The sequence below is a fragment of the Mustela erminea genome, chromosome 10 (genome assembly GCF_009829155.1).
Source record: "Mustela erminea isolate mMusErm1 chromosome 10, mMusErm1.Pri, whole genome shotgun sequence".
NCBI classification, from domain to species: domain Eukaryota; kingdom Metazoa; phylum Chordata; class Mammalia; order Carnivora; family Mustelidae; genus Mustela; species Mustela erminea.
In genome coordinates, this window is record NC_045623.1 from 14,527,943 (window position 1) to 14,548,731 (window position 20,789).

The 20,789-nt window shown below is 40.6% G+C and overlaps 1 protein-coding gene across 1 annotated transcript in view; it reads right to left on the bottom strand.

Moving 5' to 3' along the window:
- Positions 1-18,566, bottom strand: part of CHIA (chitinase acidic) — a 52,850-nt gene extending 34,284 nt beyond the window's left edge. The window contains 2 exon segments of the mRNA XM_032302463.1: positions 17,936-18,040; positions 18,408-18,566. Of these exon segments, the coding sequence (XP_032158354.1) occupies positions 17,936-18,040; positions 18,408-18,566 (264 nt within the window).
- Positions 18,567-20,789: the final 2,223 nt, after the last annotated feature.

Genomic DNA, 20,789 nt, shown 5'->3' on the forward strand with positions numbered 1-20,789 from the left:
AGTTTTGTAAGCACTATCAAGATCAACATTTACTTTAGAGGCAATCACGATAAAGAAGAATCTCGTAAGTCATAAGAGAGGAGAAGAAGGCTCTAAAAGGCAAGTTGGATGAGGTAGTCTATACCACTGAGGCAAGATGGCCAACCTCACCATCCTCACTGGGAAGAACTACCACAACTCTCTGTGCCTGTGAGCCACTCTCTCCCTCTTGTTTTTTTGCCCCTTTAAAACTTTCAAACAAATTTCCTGAGATGGTCACCTTTGGCAAAAGTACAGGGACATAGTCCCATCCCCAGTGATAGGGTCAACCCTGCAGTCTCCCTCCCTTCACAAGCCTCAGGCTATGGCATCTTAATGGTCTTGTGAGTAGGAGCAGAGAGGAGTGGACTTTCAGGAGAAACCCTGAAGTTTATCAGCCTCAGTAGGTTGGGAGTCTACAGAGAATATTAAAAAGACTCAAAGAGGGGCTCCTGGGTGGCTCAGTTGGTTAAGCGTCTGCCTTCAGCTCAGGTCATGATCCCAAGTCCTGAGATCAAGCCCCGTATCAGTCTCCTTGCTCAGTGGGGAGTCTGCTTCTCCCTCTGTCTCTCTCTCTCTCTCTCTCTATCTATCTCTCATGAATAAATAAATAAATAAATCTTTTAAAAAATAGTCAAAGAGCTCTTAATCTTAGGAAACAAACTGAGGGTTGCAGGAGGGGAGGGGGGTTGGAGGGATAGGGTGGCTGGGTCATGGATATTGGGAAAGGTATGTGCTATGGTGAGTGCTGTGGTGTAAGACTGATGATTCACAGACCTCTACCCCAAAACAAATAATACATTTTATGTTAATAAAAATAAAATATTAAAATAAAGAGACTCAAAGAGAAAAAATAGGAAAAGTTTCTTACAAGTGAAGCCCGAGTTTACAAATGCTGCTCTTCCTCTAGCTCATTATTCTCTCTGTTGTTTCAGGATCTGCTTCTTGTGCTTACTGCTGGCATAGGTATGCATTCTTTGGATGGGTTACCATATTGTTTGTTTCTGTCTTCATAATTTGGAAATTCAGCATGGCCCTTTTTCTTTCTACTTCGAACATTAAGTTTTTAAAAATATTTTATTTATTTATTTAAGAGAGAGAGAGTGAGAGAACATGAAAAGGGAGAAGTCATGGGAACTTGGGAGCCCAATGTCGGACAGGATCCTGACACTCTGGAATCATGACCTGAGCCAAAGGCAGTTGCCCAACCAACCTAGCCACCCAGGTGCCCCCAGAAGAAAAAATATTTTAGGGAGTTTGAAATTCTTTAACCAAATTTGAAGGATTGGGATCATGGACCTAAAAATCCCAAAGCTGAAATGAACTGACACTGGTCTTGAAAATTAATGTTAACAATAAAAAATAATATGGATAAATCATGCACATGGTGTCCTTGGCTCTGTTAAAGCATTTTCAAATCTTCATCTTACTGGATCTTTGAAACAGCTCTTCTCTGAGAGGGTAACAGGAAAAGCATTCATACCCTATCTCACAGACCAGTTAACTAAGACAGAGGTGAGTTGTATGACTTGTCCTAAGAAATATAAAGAGTTCATTGCAGAATCCAAACCAGGAGCCAGGATTCTTTACTACTAGCAGATGGTTCATTTCCCTCTGGGTGAAATTATTACTCAGAGAGACAGCTTTTTTTTTTTTTTTTTTTTTAAGATTTCCTTTATTTATTTGAAAGAGAGAGAGAGCATGAAAGGGAAGAAGGTCAGAGGGAGAAGCAGACTAGTGAGCTTCTAGTAAGACTAGTAAGGGAGCCCGATGTGGGACTCAATCCTGGGACTCCCGGATCATGACCTGAGCTGAAGGCCATCCCTTAACCAACTGAGCCACCCAGGCGCCCTCAGGAGACAGCTTTAAGTGCTAAATAGACTTCTACCTTTATTCTTTCTGTGTTTTAGTTTCCAAATAAATAAGATGGAAGTAATAATAGGACCCACCTCATAGGGTTTTGGTGAGGATTAATGAATGAATTTAAGTAAATTACTCAGAACAATTCTTGGTATATAACAAGTGCCAAGTCAGCATTAATAATTGCTATTATTAACATGTAGAAGAGGCTGGAATACATCTAACTCAAAGCTTACTAGCTGTAAGATTTCATTCCAGGCTTAAGGCACTGATTTCTAAGGTTCTTTAATTCTCTCTTGGAGGGACAGCACTACCTTTAAGAGATATCTTCTTGAACTGCCTGCTAATTATGGGTTTGTCGCAATACACAAGGTTCTCATGCAGAATTTCTGCTTCCATCTGAGAGTTAACAGGAAACTTATCTGGGAATCTGTAGTTTCTGAAGATACCTATGACTCTCCGGGGAGCTTTTATGCGATAGTTTCTCACCCCTCAGATAATAGATTCTGCCTAACAGCTGACACTACTTTACCAACTGGGCCCAGTACCAGCCAGGTCTGGGCCACTTCAAGTTGGCCCACTTCAAGCATACCCCTTCACCTGAGGGTATCAACCCCTGTTCCTGTACTCCCCTGATCTAAGCCTTTGCTGAGATGCAGGATGAGATCACTAGCTGTGAATGCAGTGTGTGACCCTACCTAGCTTTCAATGACCTGAAAACGAGTAAATAGTAAAAAGACCAAGGATCAAAATCTTTTAACCTTCAAGCACAGTTTGAGCAAAACCTTCCAGAGCAGGCTCTAGGCAGCCATCCTAAATAAGCCAGCAAGCAGCGCAAGTTACGTTCCAAGCTTTCTTATTATTTCCAGTGCAGTGGTGACTCTAACATTAAGAGGAAAGGCTGGCTCACAAGACGTGGTTGTCGATTAAAGTCCAGCTCAGTTGCCAAGGAAATTTAGCAAAGTCCAAGTACTTGTGGACTCAGATGAAAACAATCTTCCACTTGGAATCCAACAAAAGCTGACACTGATGATGCACTCAGTGTCCTCAGTCAGGGGCTCCACTCCAAGGGGTGTAATTAGAACTGTAGAGACATTGAAACATATCAACCTCAGGCCACCTACTCCAACCGCTCTCACAATTTAGGAATAAGGTTGAGAATGAAGAAAACTAGTATGAGAGGCTGCATCAGACTTCTCCCGGCTTCTCAATCCCGATAACAGCTAAAGTTGAAATGAATGGTCTTTCCATTTGTACTAACAAATCTTTGCTTTTTTTTTCCCCCTCAAAACAGTCAGCTGCAAACTCTTCTGGCTTTTGGTGGCTAGAATTTTAGAACTCTTTTTTGAGATGACTTCCCTCACTGATTTTACGACAAGGTTTTCGGCAAACCAAGGATTCCCCTCACCCCGCCTTCCTTGGGTCTCCCTCAGCTTCACTGCCATGGTTTCCACTACTGAGAGCCACCAGACCTTCACTGCCTTAATCATCAAATTCCTGCTTTGGTCTGAGTTTAACGGGCTGGACTTTGACTGGGAATACAGTTGTCCTTGTGGGAGTCTTCCTCAGGATAAGCATTTCTCCAGGATCCTGGGGCACCCGAGCCATGTTCCATATCATTTTGACTGGAAAGCCTACAACATGTCTCCTGTGAAAAATCACTGAGGTATGCAGAAAACCTAGCTCCTTATGACCTCAGTTGGAGATGAAGGACCCTATTCCAGTGAGAATGCTGGAGAATGAAAAATGGGAAAGATTAATTTAATTCAAAGAGTTGTCATGGAAGTCAACTCCAAGTTGATATTCATAGACTTTCTTCTACTTGTGTATAGGAAATATGTGAAGCTTACAAACAGGAGGCCAAGTAGATCAATAAGCCCAGGCTCATTGCTTTGGTCATAGTAATTGTTGGCATCTCCAACATCTAGTCTGGCTATGAGATCTCCCAGCTGTTCCGGTGAATGAAGACTTGTCCCCATCTCCTCTATGTGTCACTTGTTCAAGAGACACTCATCTTTAGTCTGCCTACTTTTCAGAGGACTTGTTTAGAAGGCTTTCTTGAACTGAACCCAAACAAATAAAGTTTACTATCCAAAATAAAGTTGAAATACGAACTTAAATAACTTCTAAAGAAGAGAGAAAGTTTGACTTCTTCCTTGTTAATTTGGATACCTTTTATTTCTCTTTGTTGCCTGATTGCTGTTGCTAGGACTTTTAATACTATGTTGAACAAGGGTGGTAAGAGTGGGCATCCTTGTCGTGTTCCTGATCTCAACGGGAAGGCTGCAAGCTTTTTCCCATTGAGGATGATATTTGCTGTGGGTCTTTCATAGATAGATTTTATGAAGTTCAGGAATGTTCTCTCTACCCCTATACGTTGAAGCGTTTTAATCAGGATTTTGTCAAATGCTATTTCTGCATCAATTGAGAGGACCATGTGGTTCTTCCCTCTTCTCTTATTAATTTGTTCTATCACATTGTTTGATTTGCGAATGTTGAACCATCCTTGTAGCCCAGGGATGAATCCCACCTGGTCATGGTGGATAATCTTTTTAATGTGCTGTTGGATCCTGTTTGCTAGGATCTTGTTGAGAATCTTAGCATCCATATTCATCAGTGATATTGGTCTGAAATTCTCCTTTTTGGTAGGGTCTTTGCCTGGTTTGGGGATCAGGGTAATGCTGGCTTCATAGAAAGAGTCTGGAAGTTTTCCTTCTGCTTCAATTTTTTGAAACAGCTTTAGGAGAATAGGTGTTATTTCTTCTTTGAAAGTTTGATAGAATTCCTCAGGGAATCCATTCTTAATTTTTAAAAAGCATATAACATAAAATTTACCATCTTAACCATTTTTAAGTGTATAGTTCAGTATATAGTTCAGTTCAGCACTATAATCACATAATTGTGCAACAGATCTCTAGAACTTTCATCTTGAATGACTAGAAGTCTATACTCATTGAACATCCACTACCCATTTTCCCTCACCCCCAACCCCTGGCAAGCACCATTCTAATTTCTGTTTCAAAGAGTTTGACTACTTTAGGTACCTTGTTTAAGTGAAATCATGCAGTATTTGTTTTGTGACTTATTTCACTTAGCATAATGTCCTCAAGCTCCATCCATGTTGTCACAAATGGCAGGATTTCCTTCTTTCTCGTAGCTGAATAATTTTCCACTTTGTGTGTGTATGTGTGTGTGTGTATTTGTGTACATACATATAAAAATCTTCATCCATTCATCTGTTAATAGACACTTAGGTTGTTTCCCTTATCTTGGCTATTGTGAATAATGCTGCAATAACATGGGAGTGCAGATATCTTTTCAATATCTCATTTTAATTTACTTTGGATACAGACCCAGAAGTGGTATTGCTAGTGGTTCTAATTTTAATTCTTTGAGGAATCCCCTTATTGTTTTCTATTGTGGCTGAGCCAATTTACATTCCCACCAACAGTGCACAAGGGTTTCCTTTTCTTCTGATCCTTGCCAACACTTGCTATCTTTTATCTTCTTGATGATAGCCATTCTAACAGGTTTGAGGTGATTTCTCATTACAGTTTTGATTTGCATTTCCCTGATGATTAGTGATGTTGAGCATCTTTTGATGTTCCTTTTGGCCCTTTAGATGTTATCTTTGAACAGTTTTGCCTATTTTTAGTTAAGATTGTTTGGATTTTTTTGTTATTGAGTTATAGGAATTCTTCTTTATATATATTGGATATTAACCCAAATTTATGGTTTGCAATTTTTTTTTTCTCATTCCATAGGCTGCCTTTTCATTCTAGTGACTTTTGTTTTTCTTCTGTGAAGAATTTCACTTTTTGTCTTGCCTAAAATCTCTAGCTAGGACTTCCAGTTCTATGCTGAATAGAAGTGGCAAAAGGAAGAATCCTTGCCTTATTCCTGATTTACAGGGAAAGCTTTCAGCTTTTCACCATTGAGTATGATGTTAGCTACAGGGTTGTTGTTTTTTTTTTAAGATTTTATTAATTTATTTGAGAGAGAGAGAGCATGTGCAAGAGAGAGTGCGCATGAGCAAGGTGAGGGGCAGAGGGAGAAACAGAATACCCAATGAACAGGGAGTCTGATGCAGGACTTGATCCCAGAACCCTGGGATCATGACCTAAGACCAAGGTAGATGCTTAACCAACTGAGCCATGCAGGCTCCCTAGCCATAGATTTTTTTATACGTGGCCAGAGTTCTTAGTTTTTAGTAACAAATTGTACTCTGATTAATCTAAGCAATAATTGAACTTATTAAAGTATGTTTTGGTACACAGAATCTCTGGAAGACTGAAAGAGATGGAGACAGTGCCTGTCTCCTGTGGAAATGGCTTTAGTTGAGATAGCACAGTGTCCAATTGTCTACAACCAGTAACACTCAAGACTATGCCAGCAGGTTACCATTGCTCCCCAGGAAGAAGTCACATCCATCACTGCACTTCTTAGAAGGTAGATTCTCTCACATATGGCCACCTCTCATGTTGAAGTCCAAGACTCACACTGATTGGTAGATTCTAGGTCACAGGCCTGTTCACTAGCACTGAGTGAGACAGGAAATGGGAGTTTCTGACTTCCACTTGGAAAAGTGGGATTTGTAAGGAAGAAATTATCAAATAGTAGATATAGTGTACAAAGATATTGGGTGACAAAAAATGAGAAATACCAACTCCAGAAATAAAAGGATTGAAGTTAGTTAGCAGGCATATTACAGATAAACATCACACTTTTTTATTCTAGCAGAAGTCAAGAAAATTCTGTCTTGATAGTATAACTCATTAGGGAGAGCAACTGGGAAGATGCAGACCTGGCTAGACAGACATCCCTCAGCACTTACAAAGTTTTACATAAATAAGCATCCCAGACTGGAATACAAATCAATAGGACAGAATCATAGAGGAAGGCTGCTTTTCTAATTTTGCCCATGCTTACCACCCAAACCACATCTCTAATAATGAAGAATGTTCTGCTTTCTCCAAAGAGCTTTACATTAGTGGTTTTGAAGATAAGAGAATTCATTGAAGTCTAAGTCAATTTAATCATAATTACCATTTTCCCTTTCTTTCTTTTCTTTTATTAACATATAATGTATTATTTGCCCCAGGGGTGCAGATCTGTGAATCATCAGGCTTACACATTTCACAGCACTCACCACAGCACATACCCTCCCCAATGTCCATCACCCAGCCACCCTATCCCTACCACTCCACCCCCCAGCAAACATCAGTTTGTTTTATGAGATTAAGAGTCTCTATTGTTTGTCTATTTGAGACTATTTTTCTGCGTGGTGTAAGGAAATGGTCCATTTTCATTTTTCTGCATGTGGCTGTAAAATTTTCCCAACACCATTTGTTGAAAAGACTGTTTTTTTCCATTAGACATTCTTTCCTGCTTTGTCAAAGATTAATTTACCATAGAGTTAAGGGTCCATTTCTGGGCTCTGTGTTCTGTTCCACTGATCTATGTATCTATTTGTGTACCATACTGTCTTGATGATGACAGCTTTGTAATAAAGTTTGAAGTCTGGAATTGTGATGCCACAAACTTTGGCTTTCTTTTTCAACATTCCTCTGGCTATTCGGGGTCCTTTCTGGTTCCATATAAATTTTAGGATTATTTGTTCCATTTCCTTGAAAAAAATTGATGGTATTTTGATAGGGATTGCATTAAATGTGTATATTGCTTTAGGTAGCATAGACATTTTCACAAAATTTTTTTTCTTCCAATCCATGGGCATGGAATGCTTTTCCATTTCTTTGTGTCTTCCTCAATTTCTTTCATAAGTACTTTACTTTTCATGAGTTTTCTGAGTACAGATTTTTTGCCTCTTTGGTTAGGTTTATTCCTAGGTATTTTATGGTTTTTGGTGCAGTTGTAAATGGGATCAACTCCTTAATTACTTTTTCTTCTGTCACATTGTTGTTGTATAGAAATGCAACTGATTTCTATGTATTGATTTTATATCCTGACACTTGAATTCCGGTATGAGTTCTAGCAGTTTTGAAGTAGAGTCTTTTGGGTTTTCCACATAAAGTATCATATCATCTACAAAGAGTGAGAGTTTGACTTTTTCTTTGCCAATTTGGATGCCTTTAATTTCTTTTTGTTGTCTGATTGCTGAGGCCAGGAGTTCTAGTACTATGTTGAATAGCAGTGGTGATAGTGGACCACCCTGCTATGTTTCTGACCTTAGGAAAAAAGCTCTCAGTTTTTCCCCATTGAGAATGATATTCACTGTGGGTTTTTCTTGGATGGCTTTGATGATATTGAGATATGTGCCCTCTATCCATACAGTGTGAAGAGTTTTAATTAAGAAAGGATGCTGTACTTTGTCAAATTCTCTACTGAGATTACCATATGGTTCTTATTCTTTCTTTTATTAATGCTTTGTATCACACTGATTGATTTGCAGATGTTGAACCAACCTTGCAGCCCAGGAATAAATCCCACTTGTTTCTGGTGAATAATCCTTTTAATGTACTGTTGGATCCTATTGGCTAGTATTTAGGTGAGAATTTTTGCATCTGTGTTCATCAAGGATATTGGTCTGTAATTCTCCTTTTTGATGGGGTCTTTTTAAAAAAATTTTATTTATTTATTTGACAGAGAGAGATCACAAGTAGGCAGAGAGGCAGGCGGGGGGGGGGGAAGCAGGCTCCCTGCTGAGCAGAGAGCCCGATGTGGGGCTCGATCCCAGGACTCTGGGATCATGACCTGAGCTGAAAGCAGAGGCTTTAACCCACTGAGCCACCCAGGCACCCCTTGATGGGGTCTTTGTCTGGTTTTGGGATCAAGGTAATGTTGGCCTCATAAAATGAGTTTGGAAGTTTTCCTTCCATTTCTATTTTTTGGAACAGTTTCAGGAGAATAGGTATTAATTCTTCTTTAAATGTTTGGTAGAATTCTCATGGGTAGCCATCTGGCCCTAAGCTCTTGTTTCTTGGGAGATTTTTGATGACTGCTTCAATCTCCTTACTGGTTATGGGGCTGTTCAGGTTTTCTATTTCTTCCGGGTTCAGTTGTGGTAGTTTATATGTCTCTAGGAATGTATCCATTTCTTCCAGATTGTCAAATTTGCTGGTGTATAGTTGCTCATAATGTGTTTTTATAATCATTTGTATTTGGTGTTGGTTGTGATCTCTTCTCTTTCATTCATGATTTCATTAATTTGGGTCCTTTCTCTTTTCTTTTTGATAAGTCTGGCTAGGGGTTTATCAATCTTATTAATTCTTTCAAAGAACCAGCTCCTAGTTTTGTTGATTTGTTCTACTGTTCTTTTGGTTTCTATTTCATTGATTTCTGCTCTAATCTTTATTATTTCTCTTCTCCTGCTGGGTTTAGGATTTCTTTTCTGTTTGTTCTCCAGCTCCTTTAGGTGTAGGGCTAGGCTGTGTACTTTAGACCTTTCTTGAGAAAGGCTTGTATTGCTATATACTTTCCTCTCAGAACCACCTTTGCTATGTCCCAAAGGTTTTGAACAGTTGTGTTTTCATTTTCATTTGTTTCCATGAATTTTAAAAATTCTTCTTTAATTTCCTAATTGGCCTGTTCATTCTTTAGTAAAATGCTCTTTAGCCTCCATGTATTTGAGTTCTTTCCAACTTTCCTCTTGTGATTGAGTTCTATCTTCAGAGTATTGTGGTCTGAAAATATGCAAGGAATGATCCCTGTCTTTTGGTACCAGTTGAGACATGATTTGTGACCCAGGATGTGATCTATTCTGGAGAATGTTCTATGTGCCCTCAAGAAGAATGTGTATTCTGTCGCTTTGGGGTGGAATGTTCTGTGATGGTCCAGTGTGTCATTTAAAGCCTTTATTTCCTTGTTGACCTTTTGCTTGGATGATCTGTCCATTTCAGTGAGGGGTTGTTAAAGTCCCCTACTATTATTATATTATTGTTAATGTGTTTCTTTGATTTTGTTATTAATTTTTATATAGTAGGCTGCTCCCATGTTAGGGCCATAGATATTTAAAACTGTTAGATCTTCTTGTTGGACAGACCCCTTACATATGATAGAGTGTCCTTCCTCATCTCTCATTATAGTCTTTTACTTAAAATCTAATTTGACATAAGGATTGCCACCCCAGTTTTCTTTTGATGTCCATTAGCATAGTAAATTGTGTTCCCTCCCTCACTTTTAAACTGGAGGTGTCTTTGGGTCTAAAATGAATTTCTTGTATACAACATATTGATGGGTCTTGGTTTGTTTTTTTTTTTTTTTATCCATTCTGATCCCCTGTGTCTTTTGATTGGGGCATTTAGCCCATTTATATTCAGGTCAACATTGAAGTATATGAATTTAGTGCCATTGGATTGCCTGTAAGGTGACTTCTACTGTATATTCTCTCTATTCCTTTCTGGTCTGTTACTTTTAGGCTCTCTCTTTGCTTAGAAGATCCCTTTCAATATTTCCTGGAGAGCTGGTTTGATGTTTTCAAATTTTTTTAGTTTTTGTTTGCCCTGGAAGTTTTTTGTTTTGTTTGTTTGTTTGTTTTTATCTCTCCCTCTATTTTCAATGACAGCCTAGCAGGATATAGTACTCTTGGATGCATGTTTTTCTCATTTATTGCTCTGAATATATCATGCCAGTCCTTTCTGGCCTGCCAGGTCTCTGTGAGAGGTGTGCTGCCAATATAATATTTCTACCATTGTATGTTATAGAACACTTGTCCCGAGCTGCTTTCAGGATTTTCTCTTTGTCACTAAGACTTTTAAGTTTTACTATTAGATGATGGGTTGTGAACCTATTTTTTATTGATTTTGAGGGGGGTTCTCTGTGCCCCCTGGATTTTGATGTTTGTTTCCTTTGCCATATTAGGGAAATTCTCTGCTATAATTTGCTCCCATATACCTTCTGCCCCCTCTCTCTTTCTTCTTCTTCTGGGATAACAATTATTCTAATATTGTTTTGTCTTATGGTATCACTTATCTCTTGAATTCTCCCCTCGTGGTCCAGTTGTTTATCTCTCTTTTTCTCAGCTTCTTTATTCTCCATCATTTGGTCTTCTATATCAATAATTCTCTCTTCTGCCTCATGTATCCTAGCAATAAGAGCCTCTATTTTTTATTGCACCTCATTAATAGCTTTTATGATTTCAGCTTGGTTATATTTTAGTTCTTTTATATAAAAGAAGTAAAATAAATAAATAAATAAATATATATATATATATATATTTTTTTAGTTTAGTTCTTTTATTTCTCCAGAGAGGGATTCTCTAGTAATTTCCATGCTTATTTGTGAGCCCAGCTACCACCTTGATAATTATCATTCTGAACTCTAGTTCTGACATCTTGCTAATTTCTATATTGAATAGGTCCCTAGCCATTGGTACTGCCTCTTATTCTTTTTTTTTTTTTTTTGGGTTAGTTTTCTGGCATGTCATTTTATCCAGATGAGAGAACAAAACACCAAAATGGTAGCAACAATCCCAGAAAAATAAACACTAACCAAACCAGAAGAGCCCTGAAACTGGGAAAAGAAGAAAGGAGAGGGAAAAAACTATATATATATATATAGAGAGAGAGAGAGAGAACTATATATATATAAAAAGTACTATATATAGTATATATATATATATATATATATATATATATAACTATATATATAGTATATATATCAAAATTTTAAAAGAAAGAAAAATTGTATATATACAAAAATAAGAGTAAACATGATGAAGGGATGGACCATGGCTATAAAGATAAAAATTTTAAAAAAGATTCTTAAAAAGGAATTTGTAAGATAATAAGTTGGTTGAGGGGCACCTGGGTGGCTCAGTTTGTTAAAGCCTCTGCCTTCGGCTCAATTCATGGTCCCAGGGTCCTGGGATCAAGCCCTGCATCAGGCTCTCTGCTTGGAGGCAGCCTGCTTCCTCCTCTCTCTCTGCCTGCCTCTCTGCCTACTTGTGATCTCTGTCAAATAAATAAATAAAAATCTTAAAAAAAAAAAAGAAGTTGGTTGAAAAAAGAAAAAAAAAAAGAGTAAAGAATGTGATCAGGCTGGAGACTAGAACAAGCCACACATTAGATTTAGGGTATATTTTGATCTGTTAGGGGAATCTGTATCCCAAAATTTTAAAGAAAGTAAAATCTATATGTATACAAAAAATAAAATTAAATACAATGAAGGGATACAACATGACTATAACAATGAAAATTTTAAAAGATTTTTTTAAAGGTATTGATAAGATAAAATTGTTTAAAGGGTTAAAATAAGAAAGAGGAAAAATTTTAAAAGTAGAATAAGAAAAAAATAACATTTAAAAAATTTAACTTTGAACAACTAAGGAATCATGGAGAAAAAGCCTGGAATTCCATGTGTTGCATTCCCCTAGTTCTGGAGTTCCACAGTTCTCATTGATTGGTGAACTTGGTCTTGGCCAGATGTTTTTGCTGATCTTCTGGGGAAGGGACATTTTGCCGTGATTCTCAAATGTCTTTGCCTGAGGCAGAATTGCACCACCTTTGCTGGGGGCCAGGCTAAGTAATCTGCATGGTTTTTGGTGTCGGGAGCTTTTGTTCCCTGAACTCTTTCCATACAGCTTTAGAGGATAGGAATGAAAATGGTGGCCTCCCAATCTCTGGCCCCATAGGAGCCAAGAGCTTGGGGCCCCACTCTTCAGTGTGCCCTCAGAGAAAAGCAGTCAATCCCTCCCATCTCCCTGGTCTCTGGCTACACTCTGAGCTCACCCAGTCTGTGACCAAGCATCTCTATCTCGGGCACACAGCCCTGCCTGGAGTCTCCAAATCCAGCAGACTCCTGCCACACTCTTCTGTGCCACTCCTCCTGGAAGAGGAAGGAGGGGGTCTCCCTGGATTCGCCACTTGTGGGGACCCTGCTTGAAGAACAGTGGCCTGACTGTGTCTGGGATCATAGTTTAAGGTGAGCTCGAGCTGAGAACCAACTCCTTGGCCCCACCTCTGGAGCCTGCTTCCCTGTTCCAGTACCTGGGAGCTCTACCACCCTCAGACACCCCTGGTCTTTTTGTGACCCTGTGGGTCCTGAGACTACACTGTCCCCACAAGGGCTCCATCCCTTAATTAGCCTCTGGAGTGACCTCCCTCAGTGGAGCAGACTTCCGTAAGTTCGGATTTTGTGCTCTGCTGCTCCACTGCTTGCTGGGAGCCAGCTCCACCCCCACTGCAGTCTATCCTCCCGCCCTGGATTTACTTCTCCACACATCCTACCTTCCAGAAAGTGGTTGCTTTTCTGTTCCTAGAATTGTTGCTTTTCTTCTCTTGGATCTCCTGTTGGGTTTGTAGGTGTTCAGAATGGCTTGATAAATATCTAGATGAATGCCTGAGACCTGATGAAATTTAGGTCTCCTACTCCTCCACCATCTTTCTCCTCCCTGAATGCTAACTTTCAATATGAGGACACACATTACTTTTTTCAATTATCATATTTTATCTGTTTTTTAATATAACTTTTTGTTTTTGTAAAAATAATACATGTAACAATTGCACCCAAAACCATAAGATACCTAGGAATAAACCTAACCAAAGAGGCACAGAATCTATACTCAGAAAACTATAAAGTACTCATGAAAGAAATTGAGGAAGACACAAAGAAATGGAAAAATGTTCCATGCTCCTGGATTGGAAGAATAAAGATTGTGAAAATGTCTATGCTACCTAAAGCAATCTACACATTTAATGCAATTCCTATCAAAGTACCATCCATCTTTTTCAAAGAAATGGAACAAAGAATTCTAAAATTTATATGGAACCAGAAAAGACCTCGAATAGCCAAAGGGATATTGAAAAAGAAAGCCAACGTTGGTGGCATCACAATTCCGGACTTCAAGTTCTATTACAAAGCTGTCATCATCAAGACAGCATGGTACTGGCACAAAAACAGACACATAGATCAATGGAACAGAATAGAGAGCCCAGAAATAGACCCTCAACTCTATGGTCAACTGATCTTTGACAAAGCAGGAAAGAATGTCCAATGGAAAAAAGACAGCCTCTTCAATAAATGGTGCTGGGAAAATTGGACAGCCACATGCAGAAAAATGAAATTGGACCATTTCCTTACACCACACACAAAAATAGACTCAAAATGGATGAAGGACCTCAATGTGCAAAAGGAATCCATCAAAATCCTTGAGGAGAACACAGGCAGCAACCTCTTCGACCTCAGCCGCAGCAACATCTTCCTAGGAACAACGCCAAAGGCAAGGGAAGCAAGGGCAAAAATGAACTATTGGGATTTCATCAAGATCAAAAGCTTTTGCACAGCAAAGGAAACAGTTAACAAAATCAAAAGACAACTGAAAGAATGGGAGAAGATATTTGCAAACGACATATCAGATAAAGGACTAGTGTCCAGAATCTATAAAGAACTTAGCAAACTCAACACCCAAAGAACAAATAATCCAATCAAGAAATGGGCAGAGGACATGAACAGACATTTCTGCAAAGAAGACATCCAGATGGCCAACAGACACATGAAAAAGTGCTCCATATCACTCGGCATCAGGGAAATACAAATCAAAACCACAATGAGATATCACCTCACACCAGTCAGAATGGCTAAAATCAACAAGTCAGGAAATGACAGATGCTGGCGAGGATGCGGAGAAAGGGGAACCCTCCTCCACTGTTGGTGGGAATGCAAGCTGGTGCAGCCACTCTGGAAAACAGCATGGAGGTTCCTCAAAATATTGAAAATAGAACTGCCCTATGACCCAGCAATTGCACTACTGGGTATTTACGCTAAAGATACAAACGTAGTGATCCAAAGGGGCACGAGCACCCGAATGTTTATAGCAGCAATGTCCACAATAGCCAAACTATGGAAAGAACCTAAATGTCCATCAACAGATGAATGGATCAAGAAGATGTGGTATATATACACAATGGAATACTATGTAGCCATCAAAAGAAATGAAATCTTGCCATTTGCGACAACATGGATGGAACTAGAGCGTATCATGCTTAGCGAAATAAGTCAAGCAGAGAAAGACAACTATCATATGATCTCCCTGATATGAGGAAGTGGTGATGCAACATGGGGGCTTAAGTGGGTAGGAGAAGAATAAATGAAACAAGATGGGATTGGGAGGGAGACAAACCATAAGTGACTCTTAATCTCACAAAACAAACTGAGGGTCGCTGGGGGGAGGGGGTTTGGGAGAAGGGGGTGGGATTATGGACATTGGAGAGAGTATGTGCTTTGGTGAGTGCTGTGAAGTGTGTAAACCTGGTGATTCACAAACCTGTACCCCTGGGGATAAAAATGTATGTTTATAAAAAATAAAAAATTAAAAAAAAGGAGTCTGGCTTGAGGAGTGGGCAACAATGCATCTGGATTTAAAGATTCATTAAAAAAAAAAAGCAAGACACAGGTAAGCGGGGAGAATCAAGAGAACATTTTTGGAGAATATTTTTTTAGGATATCCAGCATTTAGATATATATATGGATATATATTGGATATATATTTGGATACGTAAAGATATAGTAAAGACGTGGAGAGATGAGGGCACAGGAAGCCTTGCAAAGTGACAATGTGAAAATTCACCACCAAAAAGCATAGAGTAATTCTATGGTACTGGTAAGATGGAGAAGGGTTTAAGATAGTGAAGGAAAGGTACAAAGGGGGATGCTTCTGTATGTAGGAAACACAAGAGACAGATAATGATGGATTTTTCTGGAAGATGGAGTTATGGGACAAGCAAGGAGCATTGTAAAAACGGCCACAGAGCTTTTGAGCTCTTTTCACCAGGCAATAGAGATGCTCACCCCACCCTTTGAATCTGAGCTGGCCTTGTGATTTGCTTCAATTGATGGAATGCAGCTGGTGTGACACTGGCGAGTTCTGAGCCCAATCATGAACAGGCCATGAGGCTTTGGCTCTCACGGTCTCAGAATGCCAAGACTGTCACGTGAGTGGGGCCAGCCTGAGGGAAGATGAGAAGCATGTGGCCAGTCATGCTCTCCGCCTCAGCCCCGAGCTCGGCAATTCCCAGAAACTCCCAGAAACAATCTCCTTGACTGCAGCTGACCATAGATGGGTAAGGGAGCCCAGCCAAGACCAGTAGAAAAAGGACCCAGCTCAACCTAGCCCAAACTGCTGACCCACGGAATTGTGAATGAAATTAATTGCTGCTGGCTTTTTTTTTTAATTTAAATTTTGTTTTTTTAAATTGTGGTAAAAAAACATACGAAATTCACCCTCTTAACCATTTTTAAGTGCACTGATCAGTAGCATTTGTTATAATCAAGCATTATCATGGCACAGAGGTCTAGAAGTTTTTCATCTTGCCAAACTGAAACTCTCTGTTACCCATTTGATGACTACCCAGCCCCTCTCCCCACAGCCCTTGGCAACCATCATTCTACTCTCTGTGCCCCTGCTTTTGGCTACTCTAGATATCTCATGTAAGTGGAATCATACAGTACTTGTATTATTGCAACTGGCTTATTTCAGTCAGCATAAGATCCTCAAAGTTCACCCATGTCATAGCATGTGAAATTGTGGCTGTTTCAATGCACTGTATTTTGGGGTGGCTTATCATGCAGCCGAAGTTAAGATAAAAAGTATGGTCTCAAAGAATAGGATTCCTTAAGTCTGGGGTAAGGACTTGAAATCAGGTGAAAATATCAGTTTAGATGTCAGTTGGAGTAAAAAGCAAGGAAGGACTTCAGAGCCAAACCACAAGCCATACAGGGAGTCTGAGGGACCACGGTAAGGCCCCTGAGTTTTATCCTCCTGGCCAGCGTTCCCTCAACTGCCCTTCAGAATGCCATCAATGGGTGTTGTGTTCATGATGAAAAAGGGTCTTTGATTACCTTGAAGAAATGCTACATAGGAGAAGCTGTTCTTGGAAAATCCCTATTATCATTATAAAGAGTCCCAAGAAGGCCTCTATGCTTATTTTGGCATTTCCCAAGTGTGTTAATTTATGGAATTTTTTTCAAGTTTGTTACATTATCATCATACAGAACACACCAAGAAAAGGCTAACTTTAGACAGTGTTTCCCAAATTGTTAAACTATGGCATCCTTTGGTCATGCATATTTATTGATATCTTAGCATATGTGGTTTAAGAAACGTTGCAGCTCTGTTTCATAGAAATACACTGGGAGCCATATATGTAACTCTAAATTTTTTAATAGCCATCTTTAGAAAAGCAAAAAGAAACTAGTGGAATTAATTTAATATGTTCTATTCAATCTAACTTATCTATATTATTATCATTTCTTCATGGGACTGCTCTACTCATTTATGTAATTTATATGTAAGTCATTGAGATGTTTTACTTTTGTTTTCCCCTTAGTGAGTCTTCAAAATTTGGAGTGTATTTCATACTTATATAAATGCACATTTCAGTTTAGACTAGACAAATTTCAAGTGTTCAGTAACCATCCGTGACTAGTGGCTATGGGATTGGACAGCCCTGCTCTAGAGAGCCCAGCAGAGACATGGCTTTTCTGTTACAGCCTTCCCATAGGTTTGCTGTAATTGGTTACAGTTTCAACTAAGGCCCTCTCTTTCTTCTGAGAGAAGCCATAGGGACCATCCATATATAAAATAGGCCTCGTGTTTATTTTAAGAGTGCTCATCCTAACATTATACAGCATTCTCTTTACAAACCCTGTGGGGGGGGGTATATTTGTTCTCCTAGAATCTAAAATAGCTGTTTTTTTTAAATTGTCTTATTGGTTGTTTTTTGTTTTTTGTTTTTGTTGTTGTTGTTTGTTTTTCTTTCTGGACATTATAAATTGTGTAACTCATTCCCTATCTTTTATTAGCTACGAGAAATACAGAATCAAATTTGTGGCCCACACATAGCAAGAAAACAGGATAGCATTTCCCCAAATGTGTTTAGTCTATTACCAGCTTGCAAAACCCTAGTATTATTTAGAACCCGTTTTGTGAAATGCCTCAGCTGACGGACTAGCCACATGTCAGATCCAAATAACTCGGTTAAAGAAGAAGAAGAAGAAGAAGAAGAAGAAGAAAGGAGTGAAGGAGTGAGAAGCTAAAGTGAAGCAAGTATCAGTGAGGTGGAAAAGTGGCACAAAATCTGGGCACCTAGTCCCACATACTTACCTGCCTCGGATCTGGGCACGTGGAACTTTGCACCAGGAGGTTTTTAAAATACAGGGCATCGCCCACTTGCCCCATGTTGCTGGGGATGGTGGTGACGGCCCCTGGCTACACCGTGGTGGCCCACGAAGAGTCCTTAGAACCGCAGACGGCAGGCAGTGGGTGCAAACGAGGGCCCGCACTTCCCTGGTGAGTTTCCTGAGCAGGACCTGATGCTCCAACCAGCCGGCTGGAAGCGCAGTATTTCCCTTGGATTCTGGCCAACATCTGTCTTGCTCGAAGGCTCAAGCCGCCTCAGGGATGCTGGATGCTCCTACAGAGGATTTGAAAAACTCCTGACAACCTTTGGCAATAGATCACCCAGCAATAGATCACCCAGCCAATGTGTGGGTGAAGGGCGCAGGTAGCTGCGAGAACTAAGAGGTGCAAGAGGCGTTGATCACCGACACCTTCAATGCGCTGAGTGTCACTTTACCGTTAATCCTGAATCGCCCCCTTCGGGAACAGCGGTGGGGATCTCCTCGTCGGGCACACCCCAACCCTGTCGCGTTCTATGCCATCCCGCCTTGCCAGCAGGGCAGCTTCCTGCGGCCATTTCCATCTCTGTAAGCAGAGATTTCGGCGCCGCGGCCATCCCTTCCGCTCAGCTCAAGGGGATGTGGGGTGGAGGGACCCCGCCACCTGCGGGGTTGAAGGGTGAATGCGGCAAGGAGGGGAGAGGAGGCCGCGCGGAATCCCAGCAACTGCACTCTCCCGGAACGCCGCTAGGGGTCGCTCTGGCTGGGCCCCGGCCGGGAGGAGAAAGGATGTTGGGGTTGGGGACCATCGCCATAGCGGCCCAGCTCCGAGCGGGTCACCGAGCACAGGCGGGGCGGGAGCATAGGGCTGGATCCCAGCGGGATGGCACCGCGAGGGGCTCGTCACTCGCGAGCGATGCTCGATTGTCCCCGCGCCGCCTGCAGGGTCCATGCCTCACGAGGAGGCCGACCAGACAGGCGGTCAGCCCTGGGGCTCCAGGATCTGGGTGGGGTGTACTGAAGTCAGAGGACAAGGTGGGCTCCTAAAATACTGAATGGCGCCCCCTGACCTGCTCCTCTCTGCTTTCTCCCTCGTTCTGAGTAAGATTCAGAGACAGGAGTCGGGGCTGGGAGTGAGGGTGGGTTTCGGAGTGTACTTGGGCCAAAGGAAAGCACAGTGTGGGGCAAGGTCATGCACACCCGAGCCACACTGCCGGCTTTGACAGGCATTTTCCCGCTGTATGACTTTAGGCAAGGCTTTCGGCCTTCCTGGGCTAAGTTTCCTCTCTGTAAAGTGGAAATAATCACCATGACTAACTCAGGGGGTCCTTGTGAAGATTCAAGAAGTTGATGTTTCTTTTCTTTTCTTTTTCTTTCTTTCTTTTTAAAAGATTTTATATATTTTTGATACAGAGAGAGAGAGACAGAGACAGCGAGAGAGGGAACACAAGCAGGGGGAGTGGGAGAGGAAAAGCAGGCTTCCCACTGAGCAGGGACCCTGATGTGGGGCTTGATCCTAGAACCCCAGGATCATGACCCGAGTCAGGCAGACGCTTAACGACTGAGCCACCCAGGTGCCCAAGAAGTTAATGTTTCTTGAGTGCAGAGCACAGGGCCTGCGTATAGGGCGCTCTGTAAGTGTTGGTTAAATAAGGCAGCAGGAAGGGCCTTGGAGCCAAGGGCTGGGGATTACCAAGGGTGACTTCCTGCCTGCAGAGCCGGGCAATGAGATAAGGAGCCATCCTGGTGCGTGGACCCTCAGCAGGAAGACAGCAATACAGACGCCTGTACAGATGGCTAAAGGGCAAACCACAGCGATCACACGATCACGGGGGCATCTGGGGAAACCCTGAGCCAAAGATCCTGGGCCTCACGATATGTTCAAGTTTTCCTTTTGTAATTCACTTACAAAATGGCTGGGTCAGCACTTGGCGCAAATCTGGTGTCTTCTATTCTGCGGAAGTAAGAGAACATTCAGTGTCTAATGGAATGTCTGACCAACATTTTGAATCCCATCACATAATCCATCACCCAAAGCCAGACACATTAGAGAGTGAAAGGGACATTAGAATTTTGTCATTTTTGAAAGAGTTAATTTTGATTGTGTTGTTATACAAATAAACTTATCAAATATTTCCATTAAAACTATTTTCAAAAAAATGTTTTTTCTAAAAAATAATACATATCTGCATAATAAATCAAAATTTTAAAATCTGAGTAATTATTCTTGTTATATATTGCAGCCACTGTGGAAAACAGTATGGCAGTTCCTCAAAAACTTAAAAATAAAAAAATAAAAAATAAATTTTTAAAAACCCTTAAAAATAGGGCACGTGGGTGGCTCAGTTGGATAAGTGACTACCTTGGGCTCAGATTATGATCCTAGAGTCCCAGGACCAAGTCCTACATTGGGCTTCCAGTTCCATGGGCAGTCTGCTTCTGCCTCTGACCTTCTCCCCTCTCATGCTCTCACTCTCTCTCACACATAAATAAATAAAATCTTTAAAAATTTTTAATACAAACTACCCTACAAAACAGTAATCACACTACTCGGCATGTACCCCCCAAAATACAAAAACACTAATTCAAATGGGGTACAGGCACCCCTGTATTTATTTATTTATTTATATTTAAATTTTCAGGCCCCCCCTTTTTAAGATTTTATTTATTTATCACCCCTGTATTTATAACATTATTTTCAATCGCCCAAATATGGAAGCAGTTCAAGTGTCCATGAATTGATGAGTGGATAAAGAAGATGTGATGTATATATCCAACAGAATATTATTCAGCTGTAAAAGAGAATGAAATCTTGCCATTTTCAAGAACATGGATGGAGC